Source organism: Ascaphus truei, chromosome 4 (genome assembly GCF_040206685.1).
Source record: "Ascaphus truei isolate aAscTru1 chromosome 4, aAscTru1.hap1, whole genome shotgun sequence".
NCBI lineage: Eukaryota > Metazoa > Chordata > Amphibia > Anura > Ascaphidae > Ascaphus > Ascaphus truei.
In genome coordinates this window covers 400,282,002-400,309,476 of record NC_134486.1, presented here as the reverse complement: position 1 = coordinate 400,309,476, position 27,475 = coordinate 400,282,002, and the positions used below count along the sequence as shown (strand labels likewise).

Here is a 27,475-nt window from a genome sequence, read left to right as displayed (position 1 = left end):
CGCGTCTGTGAATGAAAATAAAAACGCTCTTTTTTTTCATTTCCCCCCTCCCCAAAAAATGTTGGTCAAAAAGAACAAAAAAACAATGGGGTTTTTTTTCGGGGAAAGTAATCGAAATAAAGGCTTTAGGTGGCTTCCCAGGCTCTTGCACGAATTTGTAAGCAAAAATCATGCAGGTGAACTGTCGCGGGTGTGCGAAGATGGACGAATGTCAACATTTGCCTGAATGGCCACCGTCCGAACTTCAAATATGTTTGCCCATCTCTAGTAGAAGGAGCATCACTGAGATTCATTCGGATGGTTCAGTGGATGTGGAGGTGACATGTTGCAGGAGTTCAGTGGATGTGCAGGTGACATGTTGCAGGAGTTCAGTGGATGTGGAGGTGACATGTTGCAGGAGTTCAGTGGATGTGCAGGTGACATGTTGCAGGAGTTCAGTGGATGTGGAGGTGACATGTTGCAGGAGTTCAGTGGATGTGCAGGTGACATGTTGCAGGAGTTCAGTGGATGTGCAGGTGACATGTTGCAGGAGTTCAGTGGATGTGCAGGTGACATGTTGCAGGAGTTCAGTGGATGTGCAGGTGACATGTTGCAGGAGTTCAGTGGATGTGCAGGTGACATGTTGCAGGAGTTCAGTGGATGTGCAGGTGACATGTTGCAGGAGTTCAGTGGATGTGCAGGTGACATGTTGCAGGAGTTCAGTGGATGTGGATGTGACATGTTGCAGGAGTTCAGTGGATGTGGAGGTGACATGTTGCAGGAGTTCAGTGGATGTGCAGGTGACATGTTGCAGGAGTTCAGTGGATGTGCAGGTGACATGTTGCAGGAGTTTAGTGGATGTGCAGGTGACATGTTGCAGGAGTTCAGTGGATGTGGAGGTGACATGTTGCAGGAGTTCAGTGGATGTGGAGGTGACATGTTGCAGGAGTTCAGTGGATGTGACATGTTGCAGGAGTTCAGTGGATGTGGAGGTGACATGTTGCAGGAGTTCAGTGGATGTGCAGGTGACATGTTGCAGGAGTTCAGTGGATGTGCAGGTGACATGTTGCAGGAGTTCAGTGGATGTGCAGGTGACATGTTGTAGGAGTTCAGTGGATGTGCAGGTGACATGTTGCAGGAGTTCAGTGGATGTGCAGGTGACATGTTGCAGGAGTTCAGTGGATGTGGAGGTGACATGTTGCAGGAGTTCAGTGGATGTGGAGGTGACATGTTGCAGGAGTTCAGTGGATGTGGAGGTGACATGTTGCAGGAGTTCAGTGGATGTGGAGGTGACATGTTGCAGGAGTTCAGTGGATGTGGAGGTGACATGTTGCAGGAGTTCAGTGGATGTGCAGGTGACATGTTGCAGGAGTTCAGTGGATGTGCAGGTGACATGTTGCAGGAGTTCAGTGGATGTGCAGGTGACATGTTGCAGGAGTTCAGTGGATGTGCAGGTGACATGTTGCAGGAGTTCAGTGGATGTGCAGGTGACATGTTGCAGGAGTTCAGTGGATGTGCAGGTGACATGTTGCAGGAGTTCAGTGGATGTGCAGGTGACATGTTGCAGGAGTTCAGTGGATGTGGATGTGACATGTTGCAGGAGTTCAGTGGATGTGACATGTTGCAGGAGTTCAGTGGATGTGGATGTGACATGTTGCACGAGTTCAGGGGATGTGGAGGTGACATGTTGCAGGAGTTCAGGGGATGTGCTGGTGACATGTTGCAGGAGTTCAGGGGATGTGCAGGTGACATGTTGCAGGAGTTCAGTGGATGTGACATGTTGCAGGAGTTCAGTAGATGTGCAGGTGACATGTTGCAGGAGTTCAGTGGATGTGGAGGTGACATGTTGCAGGAGTTCAGTGGATGTGGAGGTGACATGTTGCAGGAGTTCAGTGGATGTGGAGGTGACATGTTGCAGGAGTTCAGTGGATGTGGAGGTGACATGTTGCAGGAGTTCAGTGGATGTGCAGGTGACATGTTGCAGGAGTTCAGTGGATGTGGATGTGTCATGTTGCAGGAGTTCAGTGGATGTGGAGGTAACATGTTGCAGGAGTTCAGTGGATGTGCAGGTGACATGTTGCAGGAGTTCAGTGGATGTGCAGGTGACATGTTGCAGGAGTTCAGTGGATGTGGAGGTGACATGTTGCAGGAGTTCAGTGAATGTGCAGGTGACATGTTGCAGGAGTTCAGTGGATGTGGAGGTGACATGTTGCAGGAGTTCAGTGGATGTGGAGGTGACATGTTGCAGGAGTTCAGTGGATGTGGAGGTGACATGTTGCAGGAGTTCAGTGGATGTGCAGGTGACATGTTGCAGGAGTTCAGTGGATGTGCAGGTGACATGTTGCAGGAGTTCAGTGGATGTGCAGGTGACATGTTGCAGGAGTTCAGTGGATGTGCAGGTGACATGTTGCAGGAGTTCAGTGGATGTGCAGGTGACATGTTGCATGAGTTCAGTGGATGTGCAGGTGACATGTTGCAGGAGTTCAGTGGATGTGGAGGTGACATGTTGCAGGAGTTCAGTGGATGTGGAGGTGACAAGTTGCAGGAGTTCAGTGGATGTGGAGGTGACATGTTGCAGGAGTTCAGTGGATGTGGAGGTGACATGTTGCAGGAGTTCAGTGGATGTGGAGGTGACATGTTGCAGGAGTTCAGTGGATGTGCAGGTGACATGTTGCAGGAGTTCAGTGGATGTGCAGGTGACATGTTGCAGGAGTTCAGTGGATGTGCAGGTGACATGTTGTAGGAGTTCAGTGGATGTGCAGGTGACATGTTGCAGGAGTTCAGTGGATGTGCAGGTGACATGTTGCAGGAGTTCAGTGGAGGTGACATGTTGCAGGAGTTCAGTGGATGTGCAGGTGACATGTTGCAGGAGTTCAGTGGATGTGGAGGTGACATGTTGCAGGAGTTCAGTGGATGTGCAGGTGATATGTTGCAGGAGTTTAGTGGATGTGCAGGTGACATGTTGCAGGAGTTCAGTGGATGTGCAGGTGACATGTTGCAGGAGTTCAGTGGATGTGGAGGTGACATGTTGCGGGAGTTCAGTGGATGTGGAGGTGACATGTTGCAGGAGTTCAGTGGATGTGGAGGTGACATGTTGCAGGAGTGGTCATGCACTTGAGCGGAGGGTGGTTCCTATCTGCAGGTTATTGCTTGTATAGAACACTCCCAGAACAGGCCATAGAGCTCCCCCGACAGGTCAGGTTTTCAGGATATCCCGCTTCAGCATAGGTGGTACGTTTAGAGGCTCAGTCAAAGACTGAGCCTCTGAGCCACCTGTGCTGAAGCAGGGACTGTTTGAGCCACCTGTGTTGAAGCTGGGATATCCTTTAAGCCTGACCTGGTGGGGGGGTGGGTTGGGGTGGGGGGAGAAGGGTCTTGAGAATTGGAGTTGAGCCCCCCTGGCTTAAAGGATAATACAGTCATGGAATTCAAGAATGATTGTTATAGACACAAGGGAGCTCTAGTTGGCAATAAAGAGGGTAAGTCAAATGGTCAAAGGTTTCACTGTAAAGGGTTAACATGGCCAGAGCACTATGGGTCAGATGGTGGTTATCAGTTTTGTACAGTATGTTCCTAGAAGTGTAACATTATGAGAACGCTTTTCCCGTAGCTCTGCTACAGATATATATATATATATATATATATATAATCAAAAAATAAATAGATGATACCGTTCTGTGGCTAACGAAATGCTTTTATTTGTGCGAGCTTTCGAGATACACTGATCTCTTCTTCCGGCGATGTTACAATGAATGAAGCAAGGATTAAGTAATCCTTGCTTCATTCATTGTAACATCGCCGGAAGAAGAGATCAGTGTATCTCGAAAGCTCGCACAAATAAAAGTATTTCGTTAGCCACAGAACGGTATCATCTATTTATTTTTTGATTATTGAAGCTCGGCTAACACGGTACTGATACCTCTACATGTATATTTATATAGATATATATATATTCACGTTGCTCTTATACCAGTATAAGTTACTCTGTTCTTTTTTTTAACACCTTCAAGGCCAGAGGAACCGACGGAGAGCCCAAGAACAGGCAGTAGTATTGGTTTTTGTTATGGGAATAATGCCACTTGGTCACATTGGGATCTGATAGTGGTGTATGAACGAGCCATTTGCTTGATCAGTACGGTCACAGCTGCGGACGTCTCACTGATCCGTTTAGTCCCAGGCTCAGCTTTTGTGCCTTTTCCGTATCAAAAGCGTTTGATTATCTAAACATTTTAGTTTCTCAACATGTGTTGTGAGTCTGTTAACCCTTTTTGGGTAACCGGAGGCGTAACTACAACCTCATGGGGTCCGGCACCCCAGGGCCCTCACAACATCATCAAATACCCACTGGTTTTTCAAGGGGAGATTGCAGACACGACCTACAATGTATGGGGAGGACTCCTGCCGTTCCGTTATCAGTGACGGAGTGATCCCGGGATGGGCACTCAAAGGGTTAATGCAGCCTTATAACTGATAACAACCAGAATCGGGATGTCTGACTCATGGCTTTAAAAGCAAACAATGTTTATCATAACTAGCATGTCCCAAGCAATTCTTAGATTCATTAGATGTTCAGTATAAGGATACGGGGGGGGGGGGGGGGGAAATACAGTACTGCAAAGTTATTCCAGTGATATGTCAGTGCATAGAGTTAACCACTCCTACTCCAGTCTCATCAACGTTGTGATCTGGCGAACCCGGTACAGTAGGTGGAGGTCGGGAAACGTTACCCACATATTAATGCCGTTTCACAAATGCAATTTGGACATGCTGTATATTTATCCAAATAATTGAAGTGGCTATGGTGTTTTCTTTAATAAAAGTCTCCCAAACGGTGCAAAAAACCAGTAGATTTATCAAAGGAAGGGCATGGTGGTTACATAGATCCCCTGTGTACCTTCCTTGAGCAGTTATTTTTCTGTTCTTCATAGTGAACGGTGTCCCGTGGCCCCAGGAAGCCACCCGGCGGAACAGCCATACATTCAACTGCAGAATGCTGATCCGGCCTCCGGACGAGGCGGGCGCGGAGAACCAAGAGGCGCGTCAACGGTACGAGGTGATGCAGTGTTTCACCGTGTCCCAGCCCAAATCCTTTAAGGAGGAGGGAGAAGGTAAGGTCCCACTGATCTGCTGCGACACTGCCTGGCGCGCGTCCTTCAGCAGGTGTGTGTGTCGCCCCGTAACGGGCGGTGGCTACGAAGAAATTGGCACAATGGGCATTTATTTGCTGTAGAAAGTGGCACAGGGAGAGGCATTGTAAACATATTGCACTTTATATGGTATTTTCTCCTCCTTTGCTTTACAGTCAGCGGGTGATCTGCGGAATATTATTATTATTTTATATATTATATATATATAATATTATATTATTATGAATATGCATTAATGCTAATGCAACTGTATTTGCATATATCAAATTGAGCATCCGGACCGTCCTTACATTCATTTCCACGTAAAAGAAAACCCACAGCCGAGTCAAACGTGGCATGAACTCCTGTAGCTAATGATCTGTGTCAAGTGTCCGACACATGATTTCTTTTGCTGTACATCTAGACTAGGGGCGGGTAACTCCAATCCTCAAGCAGCCCCAAACATCACACTCCCACCACCATGCTTAACGGTTGGGATGAGGTTCTTCTGTTCGCACGCAGTGTTTGGTTTTCGCCAACCTTAACGTTTCTCATTGAGGCCAAAAGGTTCTACCTTTGTCTTGTCAGTCCAGAGAATATGGCTCCAGAAGTCTTGTGGATCATCTACGTGCTCTTTGGTGAACTTCAGACGGGCATCAATGTTCTTTTTAGAGAGCAGTGGCTTCCTCCTGGCTTTCCTTCCATGAACAGCATTCTTCTTCATCTTTTTCCGATAGTTGGGTCATGAACACTCACATTAGCCAAGGGGAGAGTTTCACTTACTTTTGCACATACCCGGACTCTTAATTACTCATTGTTTGTCTAAGTTATACATGATTTTGTTTCAAAAGACACGGAAATGGTTAATATAATCCCTATTGGATATTTAAGGAAAGACTGATTATGGTTCAAGAAGGTTATCATTGAAAGGCTATGGAATGTCTGTAATTATCACGGGGGTTCACACACTTTTATTCACTAGTGTGTGTGTACTATTTATAGCCATGCATGAGTGTAGAGGTGCACTCATGCATGGCTATAAATACTGTAACTAAGTCAGTACAGAAGGCTGGGGATTTCTGTTCCACTCCAGTGTAACTGTAGATCAGATGTTATGCAACACAAAGTATTTTCAGGATTGCCGACAAACTAGTTTCACAACGGTAAACACAGTTCCTAATAAAGCAGGTTATTCGTGTGGCATCCATGTAAAGTACCCAGCGCTCTGAAAGTCCATTTGGTTCCCAGAAATAGTAAACACAGATAATGATATGTAATTGAGCGTTTGATCTTGTGCTGCAGAAACGCAGGTGCTTTTTGTTGCTTGAAAGCAGAGATTATTGGCTCAGCCTGTCTCTGTCAGTCTGTCACTGCACACATGGGGCTTTGTGACAAGCTGGGGGTGGGAGCTATTAAAACAGATTTGGAAGGCTTGATGGAAAAGAAGATTTCAAAAAGACCCACTTTACACAATCATCCTGAACTCACTAAGCTCCTTCTTTCTGTCTCTGTCTCTCTCTCCCATATACAGTACAGTGGTGTTTTTGCTCCTGGAATCTTAAATAAACAAGCAATTTATATCTAAACTGCATTACATGTGTTAGAAAATGCATTTATTCTCTCCCACTGGGTATTCCAGCCAAATATTGTGTGTGTGTGTGTATGTATGTATGTATGTATATATATATATATATATATAGATATATATATATATCTATATATACTGTACACACACACATACACAAAATGTCTAGGGGGTAAATTCTCTATACTCGGAAGTGGCCGCTGGGGACATTTTCAGCCAATGGGGATTTTCAGCCGAAGACCACCAGGACATCGGCTTTGGAGTATAAATAAATGATCCCCAATTCGTAACGTAGAGCAAAGACCGTTGACGTTTGAGCATTGAAGGACACTACACTTGCACATCCACTGTCTACCAGTGCAGAGGGATTTGTATTGTGCTTCATCCCGTTCTTTGTCCTCGGCCCGCTAATTCAGTCCAGTCTTTTTCCGTCTTACCAAAGTTGTCCAGAGACCAGCAAATCTGAACACACAACTTGGACTGGATTGTTATCTCACTGTTGAGTTGGAGATACTTGGCAGGTGTGGGTTTTGTACGTGTATTCCTTTAATCCTGCGTCTTCTCTGCTTTGGCAGATTTCCAGTCATGTTTGATCTGCATCGCACGGAGATTACCTCGACCTGCAGCCATAACAACATCAGAATCGTTTATTACAAAGCAAGATGCTACCGGTAAGACTACGTGGGATAGTATCTGGGCGGCAAGGTGGGACAGTATCTGGGCGGGAAGGTGGGATAGTATCTGGGCGGGAAGGTGGGACAGTATCTGGGCGGGAAGGTGGGATAGTATCTGGGCGGGAAGGTGGGACGGTATCTGGGCGGGAAGGTGGGATAGTATCTGGGCGGGAAGGTGGGACAGTATCTGGGCGGGAAGGTGGGATAGTATCTGGGCGGGAAGGTGGGATAGTATCTGGGCGGGAAGGTGGGATAGTATCTGGGCGGGAAGGTGGGATAGTATCTGGGCGGGAAGGTGGGATAGTATCTGGGCGGGAAGGTGGGATAGTATCTGGGCGGAAAGGTGGGATAGTATCTGGGCGGGAAGGTGGGATAGTATCTGGGCGGGAAGGTGTGATAGTATCTGGGCGGGAAGGTGGGATAGTATCTGGGCGGGAAGGTGGGATGGTATCTGGGCGGGAAGGTGGGATGGTATCTGGGCGGGAAGGTGGGACGGTATCTGGGCGGGAAGGTGGGACAGTATCTGGGCGGGAAGGTGGGACGGTATCTGGGCGGGAAGGTGGGATGGTATCTGGGCGGGAAGGTGGGACGGTATCTGGGCGGGAAGGTGGGACAGTATCTGGGCGGGAAGGTGGGACGGTATCTGGGCGGGAAGGTGGGACGGTATCTGGGCGGGAAGGTGGGACGGTATCTGGGCGGGAAGGTGGGACGGTATCTGGGCGGGAAGGTGGGACGGTATCTGGGCGGGAAGGTGGGACGGTATCTGGGCGGGAAGGTGGGACGGTATCTGGGCGGGAAGGTGGGACGGTATCTGGGCGGGAAGGTGGGACGGTATCTGGGCGGGAAGGTGGGACGGTATCTGGGCGGGAAGGTGGGACGGTATCTGGGCGGGAAGGTGGGACGGTATCTGGGCGGGAAGGTGGGACGGTATCTGGGCGGGAAGATGGGACGGTATCTGGGCGGGAAGGTGGGACGGTATCTGGGCGGGAAGATGGGACAGTATCTGGGCGGGAAGGTGGGACGGTATCTGGGCGGGAAGGTGGGACGGTATCTGGGCGGAAGGTGGGATAGTATCTGGGCGAGAAGGTGGGATAGTATCTGGGCGGGAAGGTGGGATCTGGGCATGAAGGTGGGACGGTATCTGGGCGGGAAGGTGGGACAGTATCTGGGCGGGAAGGTGAGACAGTATCTGGGCGGGAAGGTGGGACAGTATCTGGGCGGGAAGGTGGGACAGTATCTGGGCGGGAAGGTGGGACAGTATCTGGGCGGGAAGGTGGGATCTGGGCATGAAGGTGGGACAGTATCTGGGCGGGAAGGTGGGACAGTATCTGGGCGGGAAGGTGGGATAGTATCTGGGCGGGAAGGTGGAACAGTATCTGGACGGGAATGTGGGACAGTATCTGGGCGGGAAGGTGGGACAGTATCTGGGCGGGAAGGTGGGATACTATCTGGGCGGGAAGGTGGGATCTGGGCATGAATGTGGGACAGTATCTGGGCGGGAAGGTGGGATCTGGGCATGAAGGTGGGATAGTATCTGGGCGGGAAGGTGGGATAGTATCTGGGCGGGAAGGTGGGATAGTATCTGGGCGGGAAGGTGGGACAGTATCTGGGCGGGAAGGTGGGACAGTATCTGGGCGGGAAGGTGGGATAGTATCTGGGCGGGAAGGTGGAACAGTATCTGGACGGGAAGGTGGGACAGTATCTGGGCGGGAAGGTGGAACAGTATCTGGACGGGAAGGTGGGACAGTATCTGGGCGGGAAGGTGGGACAGTATCTGGGCGGGAAGGTGGAACAGTATCTGGACGGGAAGGTGGGACAGTATCTGGGCGGGAAGGTGGGACAGTATCTGGGCGGGAAGGTGGGACAGTATCTGGGCGGGAAGGTGGGATCTGGGCATGAATGTGGGATAGTATCTGGGCGGGAAGGTGGGATAGTATCTGGGCATGAAGGTGGGATAGTATCTGGGCGGGAAGGTGGGACAGTATCTGGGCGGGAAGGTGGGATAGTATCTGGGCGGGAAGGTGGGACAGTATCTGGGCGGGAAGGTGGGAACAGTATCCGGGCGGGAAGGTGGGACAGTATCTGGGCGGGAAGGTGGGATAGTATCTGGGGGGAAGGTGGGATAGTATCTGGGCGGGAAGGTGGGATAGTATCTGGGCGGGAAGGTGGGACGGTATCTGGGCATGAAGGTAAGGGTGGGATCTGGGCATGAATGTATATGTAGGATTATATTTAAACATGAAGGGGCGATCTCTTATTAAATGTAGAATAAAAAAATGAAAAAATCCAGAGTAGTCCGGATTAGAACTGGTACTCATTCACTTTGCTTTATACATTTCTATCATTTTTTCTTTTGCTCCTGTTGGCCCAGAATTTTCATAATAATAAATTATTAATGTAATAATTCTTGCTTTTTTTTCAGTGCATTGACAATAATGTAGAAAAGCCTGAAAAAGCACGTCTTGCCCAGCTCCATTCCACTAATCTGCATGCGCATTTATTTTGATCGATTTTGAGTATTTAGTCTTCCTAGTTCAAACCCTTGTGTGATTGATCAGCTGCTCGGCATCTGAAGGTGTTCAGCGCTGTGACATCACTCCCCCTGGACAGCTTTCCCCGCACAGTTATGACGGCGCTTTCATACCACAACGCAAAGTTTCTGGTTTCACATACATGGCCCTCCCCGAGGTGATCAGTTTCCACTCGATACAAAAACAGAGGAAACATCTGTGACTTATAACTTGTGGGAAAAGCCCCTTATTGAAAAGCACAGCCCCGTTCTCCATATCCGTAACATTCAGATGCATCTGATTTTCCAATGTTTTATCTCATTTTATCATGGCCGGTCCAAAAGATGGATCAAAATGTTAGAAAATGAAATAGTAGTTGGGAGGTTCGCACACATGACCAGGTCTGGCTTCCTCGGTTAGGACATGGCATGTCACTTAATTGACATTGGGTATCTAATTTAAGGGAACTACACACTTTTTATGTACACTTTTATATCTGTTTTGATAATTCTGTAGCAAAGCAATGATTCTTGATTTTGTGTGTGTGTGTCTTTCCTGTATAATATATTGGAGACAATAGGGGAGCCCCTGCTACTGCCACAATAATAATGATAGTGAGCGGTGCTGTTGGGTAATGATGAATGTATAACTGAGAGAGAGAGAACCCAACTGCAGCACTCAGGCTCACCCTCCGGTGATTTGGGGCAGGGTACGTGTGTTGTACGCAAATAATGGATTGTAAATAACTCTGTGGTTTTGCAGCCCAAACCGCAGTGTTTTGCAGACATCATTAATTTAGCCCTACAGTTATTTTTACCCACGTTTAATTGGCATTCCTTTAATTTTCCTGAGAAGGAGAAAAGACTGATTAGGCATGGTCGGGATTGGATCCAACATACTTGAGGTCGCAGCGATATTTTAGGCAAGAGCCTGAAGGCTAAATCCCCACGTGTGTGTACGTCAGTGGAGAATATTTTAAATCCGTTCTAAGGTAAAATCACGGATGGATTTGTTTACATGCCGAGGCTGTGTAATGCGACAGGCACGTTTATAGGGATCTATGCTAAAATGGATAAGTAGCAAAGGGTAACACGGTGTGCTCATTTGCATGTCATTACCCAGAAATCCCTGGCTGCAGTGGAAGCACTGTATGCTAAGAGATAATGGAGAAAGGCCGGGTTGTGGGCCTGTCTGAGACATGCAAATGTACCACAAGTGGTATTTGTATTTGCTTTACCTACAGAGAATGATGTTCTTCTAACATTGGGAACGGTTTGCTCCAGACGCTCTGCCATAGTCTAACAGAAATATCCACCAGCTAACGTCCCCAATGTGCTCACCAGTGGTGGGTGGGGATAGGTCTCTGGTGACGCGGGTGTCTGCCCATCCTGGAGGTCTTGGGATTGTTATTGTAAGACCCTTGATCTTGTTGCATTTTGTTCTGAGAACGGGAGAAGAGAACAATCCAATATAATAAATGTATAATTATCTGTACAGATCAAAGGCAGCCTATTGCTCCACACACAAAGGCCCTCTCATCCTTTAGATTGTAAGCTCCTGCAACCAGGGACCGCCTTACTGTAACAGTGTATGCTAATGATGTATTCTTATTACTAATGCCTTTACCCCCCCATTATATTGCACGGTGTAATATGTTGGCGCATGAAACGACTCCAATTTTGTATAACATGACTATGCGCTGAACAGGAGTTTTCACGGGCAAAACCCCCCTCTCCCCTCCTCCTTTATCAGCCTTTTAACAGGGGCAGGGTGGGTTACCGCCCTTATAAACACTTCATTGAAAAACACACCTTCATTTGGCGGTCCTATTTAAAAAAAAAATAATTAAACTTAATTTCCATTGAGCGAAAAACCAGCCAAATCTTTGCATTAAGTGATGTTTCCTCCGTTTAAAGAAGACAAGCACGTGAAGTAAATGGTTTGGGACATGTTGTGGGTTTTGTTTTTAGCACACTAAGGTAATTGCGCCGGGGACTAAAAAAGGTCTCAAATAGAAATAACAGATGTCTACATTTCTGTTCCCGCCTTCAGGAAAAATCATCTCGATTGACACGAGTTCTCTGCGAGCTTCGGGCAGCACTGGCTGGGAAGACCTGGTCCGGAAATGCATCTATGCTTTTTTCCAAGCTCAGGGCACGGAACCATCTTTTGCCAAACAGCTTTTTCAAGAAGGTAACGCCCTCCTCCCCACACATCTCATGCTACGTACCGTGGCGGAGTTCCCATTAGGCCGAGTGTCCTATAGCCTAGAGCGGCAATTTTCTTTGGGGGAGGGGGTGGGGGGACTATATGTTTGCGCGCGCGTGTCTTGCCTTTTCCGTAGCAGGCCACGTGACGTCAGTGTCCATGACAACGCGTCGTCGTGACGTCATACACTGAGGAGGAGGGCCGCCTCCCTCCCCCCCCCCCCAACCTGCCGGCGGCAAAAAGTGCGTAGGGTCATTAAAGGAGCAATCCAAGCGGGTTACTTCCGCAGGGGGCACCGGGCGCCACTCTGCGTGGCCGGCAGATTGCTAGATTACAGCAGGAGGGGGGTGTTTGAAAAGCGGATTGTTTTCAGATAGTTGTTTTAATTGGAAACAGAGTTTCTTCCGCAGTAGCTGCACCATCGTTGTTAGAAAGTAGCCATTCTGATGGATAATTGCGTTATTGTGTCTTCCCATCATCTGCCGACAGCTGGAAGTAATGTGAAATGACATTGACGTCTATGACACGGGGGAACGTCTTCTACCATAAAAGTTCCTTCGGTCTCTATGTTTATATTACATTTTAGGGCAGTGATAATACATTTAGATTTGTTTGTTTTATGTTTTGTTTTCAGATGAGATTTTACTGTAACGTCTCACAGCCATTTGGCTGATAGTTGTGTATCTTTCTTCTACAGTACCTGTGACATATACATACGATTTTGAAATGTTGTATGTCACCAGGATTGCAATAAGGAATTGAGGGACATCAAACCATTAATGCAGCAGTTCCCCCTATATGTTTTTGTTGTTTTTACGTAGTTGGAAAGCAGGGGGCCTCCGGAGCTGAGCAGTATTCATTCAGCTCCAAGAGACCCCTGGTTCCTAAAATATCTACCCGTTCTAGCGCCCTTCAGGGGATACAAAATGGTGGCCCCCTACTGGCCAGAATGACAGGGGATTTATATAGCCAGGAAGTGCTGTGCTAGCTGTCTTGGTATGTATGTCGGGAGCCAGGGGGGTCCTCAGAGTGGAAACTAATGAGGTTCAACTTTGGAGACCTTCTGCTTACTTCCTATGTAAACAAAAGCAAAGGGAGGAATGGAAGTAATATTTTAAAATGCTTAATAATAAACAGAAGAAGGATATTGTCCTCATTCAATGGGCTGTGAAGCCATTATCCTTGGGATGCACAAGAAGTCACCCCCATTCATATGGGTTGGTTTAAACCAAGGGTAGCCAACTCCAGTACTCAAGGGCCACAAACAGTTCAGGTCAAGGATATCCCTGCTTCAGCACAGGTGGTGCACTCTTTGACAGAGCCACCGATTGAGCCACCTGTGCTGAAACAGGGATATTCTGAAGACCTGACCTGCTGGTGGCCTTTGAGGACTGTAGATGGCCACCCCTGGTTTAAACCTTTCCCCCTGAACCAAAAAGACCTCTTCTTCCCGTGCCAGAATAATAGATCATAAAATTGTTCTTACAAATAACTTTCCTTTTTTCCTTCCGCTGTGATTTTGTTCTAGTGATGACGCGAGGAACGGCTTGTAGTCCGTCTTACAAGTTCAGTCTGAATGACGGGACTGAACTCCGTGCACACACCAAGTGTAAACTGTGCTACCCGCAGAGTCCCGACATGCAGCCCTTCGTCATGGGAATTCATATCATTGAAAGGTGATCTTCTCTGTAGATTAAAGTGGTGTTTCTCCAACCTCTGTGGGCCCTGAGATAGGCAACCAACCAATAGCCTATTCACTTAGATCTATTAGATCTATTATTATCTTAAATTAGATCTATCTCTATATAGCTATCTATCTTTATCCATCTATCCATCTATCCATCCATATCCATCCATCCATCCCCATCCATCCATATCCATCCATCCATATCCATCCATCCATATCCATCCATATCCATCCATCCATCGTGCAGAATAAATGAGTTCTTCAGTATTAGGTGATTTATTATGCACTATCGCAACTGGACTAACACAGCTATTTCCGATTTATCTATCTCTATATAGATATCTATCTATATAATTGTAAAGTGCCACCCATGTACATACTGTAGCACTTCACAGCAGTAATACACATGACAAAGTAATAGGAGACATGATGGGAATAAGTAGACATTAGGAAAAGAAGAGTCCCTGCCCTGCAGAGCTTACAATCTAAATGGTGGGGTTTGGCAACATATCAATGTCATTGGTTTTCTTGGAAAGTTTCCATGTAAACTGCACCCAGTGATCAGTTTAAAGTCGCCATGCAGATAGCTCCCGAAATGTTTAATCACCTGGATATTCCCAAAGTGAAAAGTTATAGATCGTTTTCTTCCTGTTTTGGCTTGGTGTGGGGGGGGGGGGGGGGGTGGTGTTTCTAGGCAATATCTCAAGGCTTCTGAGGCCATTTCCTGGGCCTAGGGCGACAGACCCAATCTGGTACTACCCCCATTGAGGTCAGATGGGACTTTCGGTGTGGTAGCAAAAATTGTAGGTGTAGCATAAAATAAGAGGTGGCACCGAACCCTGGAAGACTTTTCTGAAACTATGCCGACTTCTGAAGAAAATAAGTTTAACAGACTAGTAGAATAAATCTGAAGAGTAGGTAATTGCCAAATCAAAAAAAGATATTTAATGTCAACACAAGTAAAATCCACGGAGCGATGTGACCAACACAAACGCATCTAAAGTGCATACTGCAAAAAAACATAGTATGCAAAAAACAGAATATCACACAATGGGAGGTGGGGGTGGGGTGGAGGGAGAAAAAAGTGGGGGGGGGGAAATGGGGATAAGCAGGGGGGCAACGTTTCGGGGACAAACCCCTTCCTCAGGCCCGTTCCCTCAGGACCCCAAAATGGGACACAGAGGCACTTCCCTTCCCCAAAGCCCCAACACAATGAAACAGCAACCCTAGCAGATTAAGCACACGGAGCACCTCTAAGTAATCAATCTAAGAGTATGACAAAGAAAAAGTAGTGAGAATATAACTAGTGTGAAATCAGACCACAGGGTATAAGACATCAAGCATAATCACAAGCACGTCTCCTCTCCTGCTGCAAGGGTGAATGCAGTCACCCTTGCAGCAGGAGAGGAGAAGTGCTTGTGATTGTGCTAGAATTACCAAGTAACCGTTTGCACTTACCTTACGTGTGAATGTGCGATTAGCTGGTTATACCCAACACATGGCCTGGCTAGCAGGTGGCCAACACATATGCTAATAATGCTTATCCTATGCTGGGTATCGGCGGCAACTAGGGATGACATGGGATGCTGGCCTCAGTCCTGTGGCCTCATACTTTCCACGGCCATTTATTCCTCCCTCCTCCCCACAAAACCAAGACGCAATACCGGTAACTTTACCAGTAGGTATCTCAGAAACAGGGGGGGCACCTGAGCAGAAAATAGTGCAGTTCAGCTCTGGAGGAACCTCTGTTCCAATTCTGTAAAAACATACATTAAATAAAAAAGGACGGGATTAGTTATGGGGGATTGCGGTTTTAATGGCGGTTAAATCTTTCTAAGAAAACCAATTGCGTAGACAAGTTGCTAAAGGGCCGGGCAGTGTAGTGCAAAGTGTTGTTAGCACTAGTTGGGTAATACATTGTTGACCAATGAATTGCAAACAGAGAAAGTGTGTATGGGGCATCAGAAATGGATTGGTTAGAATATTTTCTGTCTTTTTTTCCTAGGGATCAAAGCTCTCTTTCTGCCCAGGAAAACACTAACTCAGGAATGTCACTACCCCAACTCAGTCCCTCACTTAACCCGAACATCTCCCCAGCTCAAGGGATGACCTTCTCTTCTACCACCTCCCCATCCAGTGGCTGCATGCTGACCTCCAGTGTAAACCAGCAGCCAGGCACTGGCCTTCATAACATCAGCAGTTGCAACACCAGCCAACCAAACTTTGGATGTTCTTCTGGAAGTCAGATTGGAACCAATGTGGCCTTAAACCATGGGCAGGCTGGACCCCAGAACAGTAACAATTTAAACCTCAACAGTTCCCCTATGAGCAGTCCAGGGATCAGTCCTCCTCAGTTCATGTCTCCAAGGCCACTTGGTAGCCCAGGATTGGTTTCACGGCCTAGAGCTTCAGGTAATCCCTTTTCTCCTCCCATGCACTCCCCTGTGGGTATCTCAAGTAGTGGCTGCAACAACAATAACAACAGCAGTAGAACATTTTCAAATTTGCCCCTGAACTCTATGCCAGTGCTTACTGAAGGACCTAACACCCCTGTAGGGTTTTCTGGATCATCTCCGGGCATGGCAAGCAGTGCATGCACGAACAACAATGGGCGGCTCTTTTCCAACACCCCAATGAACTCCGTTCAGGGAATTAATGAAGGACCCAGCACCCCAGTGGGATATTCCAAAACATCTCCTGCTTTACATCAGCTGAGCTCGCAGAATTCACCTGTGCGGCTTAATGTGCAGCCCATAAAGATTGAGTCCAAGGAAAATAGCGTCGGCAACAGTAGTGACAGGGTTGCAGAGGGACGAAACAAAAGCTCTTTGGCAAGCTCTAGTAACAAACTTGTGCAACTTTTGGCGACCACCGCGGAGCAGCAATTGCGCGATGCAGACACGAGTTGCCGAGATGCTTTAACTTGCCCGGTTGTCTCTAATTCAGGCTGTGGAAACTCTTCAAGTGGAACATGCCCCTCATCTCACAGCTCTTTGACTGAGCGTCACAAGATCTTACATCGGCTTCTGCAGGAGGGGAGCCCTTCAGACATTAGCAACCTGTCCTTAGAGCATGACAAGAAAAACAATGGGTTTGGCACCAGCCAAGCTCCAGGGAGCACGCCGGACATAAAAACGGAGCAAGAGGCGGACAAAAAAAAGGACTCCAAAGATCACCAGCTCCTGCGCCACCTGCTAGACAAGGATGAGAAGGAGATCAAATCTGCTCTTGGTCTGGATGATGTTAAAGTAAAGGTGGAAAAGGCTGAAAAGATAGATCAGTGCAACTCCACTCGCACAACTTTGATCAAAACGGTTCAAGAGGACGTTAAAGTAGAGTCACAAAACCAGGTTAGTTTATATTTTACACCACTTTGTAATGTGTGCTAGTGTTTCACCAGCGTCTACGTTACAGATCATTTTTGCCACCAAGGAAGTTGATGGGGTTTCTTGGAAACGTGAGCTTTTTTTTTCTATCTTTAAATATTTTCAGAACCTGGAGTTATGGTTGACCCAAAGTTCTAGTTATGTCGAGGACAAAAAAGAAATCATAGGACCCTATTTACTAACAGATGATTTGCCACGAGAGACCTTCCAGCGCCAGAAAACACTGAATAGTCCACTGAAATGGGCTGGAAGGTCTTATCACGTAGCACAGCTTGGTAAATATGAGCCATCATGTTGTATAATCCATTAAACTGGCAATTCAAGATGGCCGTTTTAAACATAGGATTGAAGCAGGGGGTCTCCAGAGCTGAGCCGTATTAATTTCAGCTCCGGGGACCCCATGGTTCCAGAGATACTTACCTCCATAGCGGGTGCCTCTAGCTGGGGTTCTTGTAATGGCCACTTTTAAAAGAATCAACACAGGTAGAAATTCCAATACTTTACCACAAGTCATAAGTTTTTCCCAGAGAGGTCACCAGCGTAGGAAATATGAGAATTCACGTGTCTGATCCCATAACACACCTCTGTTGAATTCTAATTTTCTACTCAGACACGTCGACCTTTATTCCCAGACTTTCTTGCATTGAAACACACACAAAACGTAACCGTGTAGGAAATCAACGACTTGGTTTGCAGTTACAACTTGAAGAAAAAAAACAGTCTTGCAACGTTTAAATGTGGTCTGAATATATAAACGGCCTCATAACTTCGTGACCATAATACATAGACTAAATGGTGTCCTGTTTGTCACCTCTTTCTGTCATGCACAGGGAATATTTGAAGAATGCACGGATTTCTTTGGGGCACAGCCCATGATCCGGCCATCGTCTATAGCCTTTGAAACTATACATTTGTCACTTTTAGTGGGCCATCAGTGATAGCCCCCCCTAATTAAGCCCTCTTTTAGATCAGCACAGAGACAGGAAGGGTCTTGACCCGCCATAAAAAAAACCTTGCATTTTTAAGTCAATCGATAACCACATTAACCTCTGAAGCACCAGATTGATTAAAATACTTCACTACCCCTGCCAGTTTTATGACACTGGGTATCTAGGTCTATGTGATGGTGCCGTGACACCGTTGGAGCTCTTTAATGCAAGAAAGTGTAGCAGGTCCGTACTTCGCAAAATACTTTGGTACCACTTTTAGCTGCAACCGTTGAGGGTCCCCTCTGACGGTGCTCGCGCCTCTGTGGGGCTACCAGGTGGTGATCTGCTGGGCCTCCCTACACGATGTGCTGTTCTCCCTCCAGTCAATGTCAGCACTCTCTCTCAGAGGGATAGACTGGCCCCCGGGTCACACTCGATGAAGCCTGGAGTCCCCCGGGCTCGTGCAGCTCTCTCCCTCACGTGCCCTGCCAATTCCTCATAACGACTCCTCTCTCCCCAACTCCCACCCCTATCACAGCCATGGCTGATCCAATGTTCATCATACGTCACATGTCCATAGCACACTAGAGAGGAACCTGACAGGGGGCCTGTGTGCGTGTGTTGCTTGCATCACACAGGGGGTTACATGTCAGTTACTAAATACAGCAATTTTCCCGGTAGGTCTTGCAGCGGTACTTTTGGGGTTGTCCTCAAAAAATCGCCCCTCTGTCCACCTCCAGACAAGGAAATGTAAAAAATGCAACACTGTTGCTACGTTAAATACATATGAAAAACTTCACTGCTAACAAAAAAAGGCTGAAATAGGAGAAATTAAAGAATATAGTGCAGAAAACTGTCAATAGTGCTCTATCGTCCTTGCGTTTTTCTCTAGACCAGCGGTGTGCAAACTGGGGGGCACTAAGAATTTCTAGGGGGGCGCGGCGGTTACAGAGGCCCTGCGCTCTTCCCCACGGCATTTAAATTAAATGCCGGGGGAGGCGTGAGGCCCCTGTAGCTCCCTTACCTGTTCTGTGCCGGGTCTTCGGCGACGCGTCGCCATGGCAATGTGTGTCAAATGAAGCGGTGGGGTCATGTTGACGTCACATGACCAGCGGCGAGTCTTTGGAGAGGGGGGGGGGGGGGGGGCGCCGCGAGAACACTGCGGCTCCCAGGCGGGGAGAGGGGGGGGGCAGCTCAAGAAGTTTGCGCACCCCTGCTCTAGACTATATCATTGGCGGGTCTTTTAACATTTCAGTAACAGAAAGGGGCCCCTTTGGTTTCCCATCCCTTCTTCCCTCCCGCTCTCCCTGGGGTCAGAGTTGGTGTCCAAATATTGTGTTGCTGGACGGTGCACAGCAGCCGTTTCTCTGTGGAGTTTTATTGCCTTTCTTTGTCTCCGGTCCAGGCCTCCTCACAGCCAGCTGGGAAGGGAATGAACTGTGTCGCACTCCCAGAGCTGGAAACACAATCCTTTCTAAGAAACGGCAGGAGAAGCGCACTGCAGCGTGACTTCTTTATCTAAGTGCAGGCTAGGGGTTTATTCAGCTGCCGAAGTGCCATAAAAAAACAAAAGTAGTTGTACTGTATTTCGCTAAGCTATTGGGCGATGCTGTTTGAACGATGTATGAAAGATGTATACTCTATTTATACTGTCAGAACAATGAAGCAGGGGGCTTTTTAAAATAAATCTGCTTTACTAGGAATATATATGTATGTATGTATGTATGTGTGTTGTTGGAAAGCAACAGAGTTTTAAAAAAGTATGCTAAGGCCTATGTGAGGGGTGGGTAACTCCAGTCCTCAAAGGCCAGTCTCAATCGAAGACAGAGCCACCTGTGCTGAAGCAGGGATATCCTGAAATCCTGACCATGTTGGTGGCCCATGAGGACGGGAGTTGCCCACCCCTTGTCTATCTCCTTTACTCAAGGTGGTATGAACACATTACCGCATTACAGTACTCATGTCCGACCCAAGAGGATCTAAGCTACCACTGCTAATGAGTTATCCCCTGGGCTGCTTTGTGTGGGGGAACGGAGTTCTGACACTTACGGTTTTTAAGGATACACAAGAAACTCCATACATTTGATTATGAAGTTATTGGGAATGAGACTGGAGTGTGAACTGTGTGAATCATTTTTCTCCCTCATTTCTTTATTGACCGATGAATGGTTTAATGCTCTTTCGATATATAAATGATATTTTGCGCTGCAAAAACTGATACTAGCCGTGAGTTGGTCTCACTGAAAATAAGTGAGAATTGATGGGTGTGTTGGTGCTCAGAGCCTCCGGAGACCGAGACCCCCCACCCCCCACAACTCATCCATCAGTCAGCCCATGTCTTGCGAAGCAAAGCTCTCATGCATATTCATCCACTCGCCCCTGAACGCTTCCCAACTTTTTCAATGCTTTCCCCGCTTTGTCTTTCGGTGAAACACTTGCTCATTAACATGCCAGTGATCGGATATCATCCTTTCTGCATGCCCCGGAATGTCCTTTCCTTGAACGCCGGGCATTGAGGCGTGTGTGTACAATCTCCTGCAGATTACGGATGGTTTTGTCTACGGCTGCGTCTTGAACAAAACCGGCCTTTTCAGCTGAGATTTTCCCTACTGTAGTTTCATGCAAATCTCCCCTGCCCCAAAACACTTTTGCATCAGATTCTCATGTGTTACAATTAAATAGGAGCTGGCAGAACACAAAACGACCCCCCTAGTTGGCTCATAGATCAGCCAGGGTTTTCTCTTGTTAACGGTGGGAAAATCGTGCAGTGAAGAGTCCTTGTGATAGTCTAAGCTCCTTTAAATCAGGGCTCGCAACGTCACGTTTCCTAAATGGGGTACGGACGTTATTTTCCCTGAGGTCAACGCATAGCCACAAAGCCAATTCTATGCACAGACAACAGCCGTGCTGCATCTCATTACCATCCTACAGGCTTAACATCACGCTATCGGAGCACAATGAGGCATTATCTGCCAATAACGTGGAAGCCCCCAAATCTTACTGATTTCAGTCCTGAATGGTTGATATTTAATAACAATAATAATAATGGCGACCAGTAATGCCATATAATGCTATAACCATGCCTGCCATGGTGTATTTCATATGAAATGTCTTGAAGAGCAAAAAATACTTCAGACTTCCAGTTTGTATCTTACTTCCTGCGATCGCTGTAACATTTTTAAGAAGAAAGAATAATAATTAGGTTGTGCATACAGCAGTGATCAGATACCCAACACGCTGGTACTGTCTGCTAGAATGGGTTTCTCAAACAATGACTCAATAAGAACAGGGGAACTTTGCTAGAGAAGTACTGTACTGTACACAGTGTATAGAACCTTATTCCCTGCCCAGTAGCCTTTACAAACTTATTACTGGACGCATGAGTTACTTGGAGGTAAAGTGATTGGCCACAGTCCCCAGAAGCTGTCCATGGGATCTACTATTAGGGCAGAGTCCCAAAAATCTAACGATACATTAATTTGCACGTGCGGGACATTGGAAACCAACCATTCTTCCTTTAACACTAACCGAAATAAAGACGAGGAAAAGTAAAATCGGGAAACGGAGAATCACAATGAAATGAATGCATCAAGCCTCGGAATAATGAAATGAAATGATTTAATGCATTGGTATTCTTGTATCCGGCTTTATAGATTTGACGTATGTTTCTTATGCAAAGTAGACTGGTGGAGGGTCGGCGCTGGCAGTTTTATTAATGCAGAGATTGTGGGGAGAAAATGATTGCACCGAAAATTATACCTATCATCATCATCGTAACTGTTCACTTGACGGCATAAGAGTATTCACTGTATCGTAATGCAAAGCACTTAGATAATTTGGCGTTAAGATGCAGTTTAAAAATGATCCTTTTAATGTCAATTTAGCTTCCCCGAGTTAAATTATCCTCCTGATGCATGAAGACACATGTCTACTGTAGTTGTCTTACTTAACTTCTCACTCGTCTTTACACCACACGTCCAGTACCGCAGGGGGGCTCAACTCCAGTCCTCAGGATCCCCCAACAGGTTCTAAGGATATTCCAGCTTCAGCACAGACGGCTCAATCAGTGGCTCGTATAAGGGGTGCAGCCTCAAGTTTGTGCCACCGCGGATCGGAGTTAAGTTGAAGCCATCGGCGGGTTCTTTAAGATCCCTGAATCTGAGCCCCATTGCCGGATTTTAAGGAATCCGCTCGCCCTATAGATGATGAAATCTGACCGCGGATTTCATTGTGCGGATCGGGTCTGAAAAGCCCGGGGGAAATCCGCGGACCGGATTCAGACAAGTCCGCTCATCTCTACTCACCAATTCCTGCCGCACGTCTCTCTCCGGAACATTGCCCAAACATGTCCTTTACACCCCATGCAATCCACCAACATGCTAATTCGTTCACTTTAATATTCAGACTGGACCATTGTAACCTGCTTCTTGTTGGTCCCCCCTCCTATCCATCCTTAATGCTGGCGGCAGACATCTAGCTCCAACCTTTCTGTGGTCTATGCTCCTTTACTGTGCAGATCCCTACATTGGCCACCGATACTCGGCAGAATCAAATTCAAGGTCTGGTCCTCGCCCACAAAGCACTCCATGACACAGCCCCTCTCTACATCTCCAGGGCAAACCCCAAGTACTCTCCCACACGGCTCTCCCGTTGCTTTCTCTAATTGCTGCCTCCTGCAATTCCACCCCCCCCCCCCCTGGCTGCACCTAAAATGGGGAACTCCTCACCCGGCGCCATCAGACTCTTCCCCCACAAGTCACACATTCTACAGTTCCCTTAAAACCCACCTAAAGAGCCCTGTCCAGAACACCCCCCGGCCAGGCAACGGTTAATACCATGCAGAGTGCTCTTATACCATCACCCCCGCCACCCCCCACACCTATTCATTTGAGATTGGAAGCTTCTCGGAGCAGGGACCTCATTACCTACCTATCCTAACAGGATAAATTAACTCCTGAGTTGCCAATGAGGACTACATAGCAATATAAGGCTAAGGACCCGGTAACTCAGCTGCAATGCGCGCCCGCGAGATTGGCGGCGCGTGCAGCCGATTACCTGGTCTGCAATGAGCTGCAGGAAGAGAGACCGGGGGGGGCGTGGCGGGGGAGTGACGGGGGCGCGGCCATGACGTCACCCGGCAGCTTCGCCCTCATTGGCTGAACCACCGGGGGACGTGCCGTATCGCTCGACGCGAGTCCTGCTCTCAATTCTATTGAGAGCAGGAGCAGCTCGCGCCTCAGCGCTGCGGCCCCCCCTCGCAGCGGGCCCGGCGCCGTTGAGGGGAGGGCTCGTGTGTGCAGCGTCCGCCACAGCGGATGCTGTAGTAGGCAGCGGGGTCAAGCCCTTAGAGAGGTGGATGCCAGCGCTCCAAAGTGGGACTAGAATAGGGGTGGTGCACTGGGGGCAATAACAAGAGTTAATAAATAGCGAGATGGTGCGTCAGCAAGTCCCAAAGTTGCGTGCGCTCATAACCCTATGCAGCATAAATGTGATGAGTCTTGTAACTGTGTGATGCTGGGGATTGATTATGACAGTTGCAAGACTCATCACATTTATGCTACATAGGGTTATGAGCGCACGCAACTTGGGGACTTCTGACACACCATCACCACTTGGATCTGGTGCTAGTCGGCGTCGCTATTTATCTACATCGCAATATGTTGCAGCAAAGGGTTTAGTACTAGAACAGTGCTACAGACACATACTCTGACTTTCATCAACAGAACTCCCCCTATTTCCATTCGAACCCAATTAAAAAAGAAAATATCCGATTATAAGAGAGAACTTTTTTGGGTACATAAACAAAAAACTGCTTCTGTTGCTGCACCAAGTCCTTTGTGTTTTGGGAGTTACACTCCGTGATTTAAAGGCAGGTGCAGGCTTTTCCGAGCCAGATATCACACACAGCACGTTATCCTGCCGTCTCTTTCTTCTCCTAATTGCACTTAAACTGGCGCCCGGGAGAGAGCGCCGATAAATCTGCTCGTCTACAATTGCAGAAAAGGCCTCCAGAGCCGATAAGAGGGTTTTTCAAATGCCGCGGAAGTGAACGAATCAAAGGAATATTAAGCCTATTAGGGGAACGGTTCATTTGGGAGGAGCTCCTCGTGCGAAGCTGTCGCCGTGCAGCGCCGGAGAGCGAACACAAACCGGCAAGGGGTCCTGCGTGCAGCAGGAACGCGTGGGCTGGGGAGAACCGCAGCGAGGGGCTTTCTGACACCCCCGTTTCAAAGCCACAATGAGGTGGTGCACGCCCCGGGTGTCCTCATTAACCCCTGCAGCGCTCTATAGACGTACAGCATACACCTGCACGGGTGACACCCTGGAGGCCTGTGTTTTGTACGTGTATGGGCCAGTGCGTCATTGTGTTTTGTAGGAGGCGTAAACGTAACGGAAGGGAGCGAGAGGGTAACCTACAGTTACCTACCCTGTTATCTCGTTATTATGGGAAATTACAGGCCACTTTTCTTGCGGGCAAAACGCGCGGCACCCTTATGAAACAGAAATAACACGTTAAAAAAAAGCAAAGCCCCAAATGCTGCATCCAAATGAGTACAGCTCAACCCCCTTATAACGCTGTGCTTGGGGTCCATAGAATCACATCGCGCTATAAGCGGATCGCGTTAGAAATAATGTACAATTGTATGCATTGTACAATAAAGTATTTAAGATACCAACAATCGTGTTGTAAAGTATTCATAAATACGAAAATTGGGAGCCACGCTTGCATCGCGTTATAAGCGGGTTGAGCTGTACATAGTGAAATACTTCTCTGTCTTCTCATAAGTAAGGGGCATTTAGTTAAATAATACATAATACATGGTGCAATGATATTTCGTTGGCATAGGGGGGTGATGTATCCGACTGTTACATTGGTGACAAATGTGCCCTAGATGATAAACCGTAGCACTGGACAGCAAATAAGGACCACTTCAGTCACTCCGTCTGCTTACTTGCCTGCCTGCTGTGAGATCTCGCACCAATTTGCTTCCTGGTCCTTTTCCGTATGTAGAATACATTTGTATTTCTCCGAGCAGTTTTCATATCATTTGCTCTAATCCTTCCCGACCTCCTCTGCTGGGCGGCCGTTCCATGGATCCATTCTTCTTAAGACCAGAGGTTTCTCAACTCCAGTCCTCAAGAGCCACCAACAGGTCAGGTTTTCAGGATATCCCGGCTTCAGCACAGGTGGCTCAATCAGAGGCTCGGTCTTCGACTGTCGAAGACCTGAGCCTCTTAGCCACCTGTGCTGAAGCAGGGACTGATTGAGCCACCTTTGCTGAAGCAGGGATATTCTGAAAACCTGACCTGTTGGTGGCTCTTGAGGACTGGAGTTGGCTGCCCCTGCTTTAGACAAATAATTGCTTGGTTAAGTGTCCCCTAAGATCACCCCGCAGCTTCAGTGTATTACCTTATCTTTTAGCGCAGCGCACTGTGTATTTTAGAAAGATCTATACAATATTTATACCATAAAAACAACAATAAATAAAAAAAATCAATCCTTTCTTAAAAATAAAAAGCGAGTATAAATAAAAAAGGTATACATGTAGGATTTGTAAATAAATAAGTAGTGGTGCTCCATACCTTCTAATAACATTGCACATGGAATCTTTCAAATCCATACTGGGTGTATCATATCCCAATTCTATTGTCTTTCTTCCAGACTCTACATGTACAGATAACATCCTTTGTGTACAGATCAGATCCTTTACGTGTACCCGTAATATCCATTACGTGTACCCATAATATCCATTACGTGTACCCATAATATCCATTACGTGTACCCATAATATCCATTACGTGTACCCATAATATCCATTACGTGTACCCATAATATCCATTACGTGTACCCATAATATCCATTACGTGTACCCATAATATCCATTACGTGTACCCATAATATCCATTACGTTTACCCATAATATCCATTACGTGTACCCATAATATCCATTACGTGTATCCATAATATCCATTACTCGTACCTATATCCATTACGTGTACCCATAATATCCATTACGTTTACACATAATATCCATTACGTGTACCCATAATATCCATTACATGTACCCATAATATCCATTACCCTTACCCATAATATCCATTACCCTTACCCATAATATCCATTACCCGTACCTATAATATCCATTACTCGTACCTATATCCATTACGTGTACACATAATATCCATTACGTTTACACATAATATCCTTTACGTGTACACATAATATCCATTACTCGTACCTATAATAGCTATTACCCTATTACCCGTACCTATAATATCCTTTACTCGTACACATAATATCCAGTACGTGTACCTATAATATCCTTTACATGTACACATACGATCCACTACACTGATATGTTTCATGGCACTGGCTTTCTGTTAAATCTGGTGCTGTCTTTTTTCGCGCGTTTCGCTTTTGATAAACAGCCCCCGTTACCCGTAGAGCCATAATATGAACGTGTATGTTGTACAGTTGCTTAAAACGACCTTCATACCTCTGGGGGTTTTTGCATCACTGTGTTTCCTGTTGGCACCTTATAAATACATGATGGTAACCTACGTCTCTTCCTCTATAGTTTGTGGATGACCTTGACCAGCTTGACCAGTTGCTGCCGACACTGGAGAAAGCCGTCCAGCTGCCCAGGTTTAGCGGCTCGGACAGGAATGAGAGCAGTATCCCTGGTAAACCAGAGATCCCCCCGGCATCCCTGCAGACAGGCACCATGACCAGAACACCCACAGGGCTTAACAGTACGTATCGGGTGGTGTGGGACACCGTTCCTATGGACTTTAGTATGAGCAAATACATTGTTATTAAGACCACCTTCAGCCCCGAAAACACTGGGATTCGAACCGGGGTTCCAAGGCAGTGTATTTAACCCCTGCACTACACCTCCAGAGTCTAGAACATTTAGCTATAGTATGGATTTTTCATGGTGGTTTTCTTTGTCTTGTAATCATGCTGCATTGGGCCCCTAAGAATTATGCTGTAATAAAAATGAACCTTGCTGTTTGTTATATTAAAAGCCCGGGGTGTGTATTTGGAAGCAGATTACGTACATTCTCCCAGAATGGCTGTGATGATTTGTAGGAGCGAACTCCTGAAGAAGGGCGTGTGATACTAATGTTGGCTGTATTTGGAGGACACTGTAATAAATGACCAGTGAGGGAGGGCAGTACTGATGGATTATATTGACTGAGCTGAAGGCTGAGGCCTGTATCACCCTTGATGTCAGTATGCGGTTTCCAAGAGGTTCATCGTTTCCCTTAGGACTCCTAAAGTCTGCCCTGTGTTTGTTTTGTCGAGCCTTGGGCTTCTTTTGTGGTTTCATTGCGTTTACTTGGAAAGCAAGTGTCAGCCTTTCTATTTCCTTTTGTGAGTGTGTTG

At 47.1% G+C, this 27,475-nt stretch overlaps 1 protein-coding gene across 9 annotated transcripts in view; it reads left to right on the top strand.

Moving 5' to 3' along the window:
• The window catches only part of NCOA1 (nuclear receptor coactivator 1), a 446,052-nt gene that overhangs the window by 372,980 nt on the left and 45,597 nt on the right, over positions 1 to 27,475 (top strand). For all 9 annotated transcript variants that reach the window (XM_075598641.1, XM_075598642.1, XM_075598643.1 and 6 more), the window contains 6 exons: positions 4,908 to 5,087; positions 7,266 to 7,361; positions 11,927 to 12,067; positions 13,611 to 13,758; positions 15,775 to 17,119; positions 26,664 to 26,838. In XM_075598641.1, the coding sequence (XP_075454756.1) occupies positions 4,908 to 5,087; positions 7,266 to 7,361; positions 11,927 to 12,067; positions 13,611 to 13,758; positions 15,775 to 17,119; positions 26,664 to 26,838 (2,085 nt within the window). The remainder of the gene's footprint in view (positions 1 to 4,907; positions 5,088 to 7,265; positions 7,362 to 11,926; positions 12,068 to 13,610; positions 13,759 to 15,774; positions 17,120 to 26,663; positions 26,839 to 27,475) is intronic.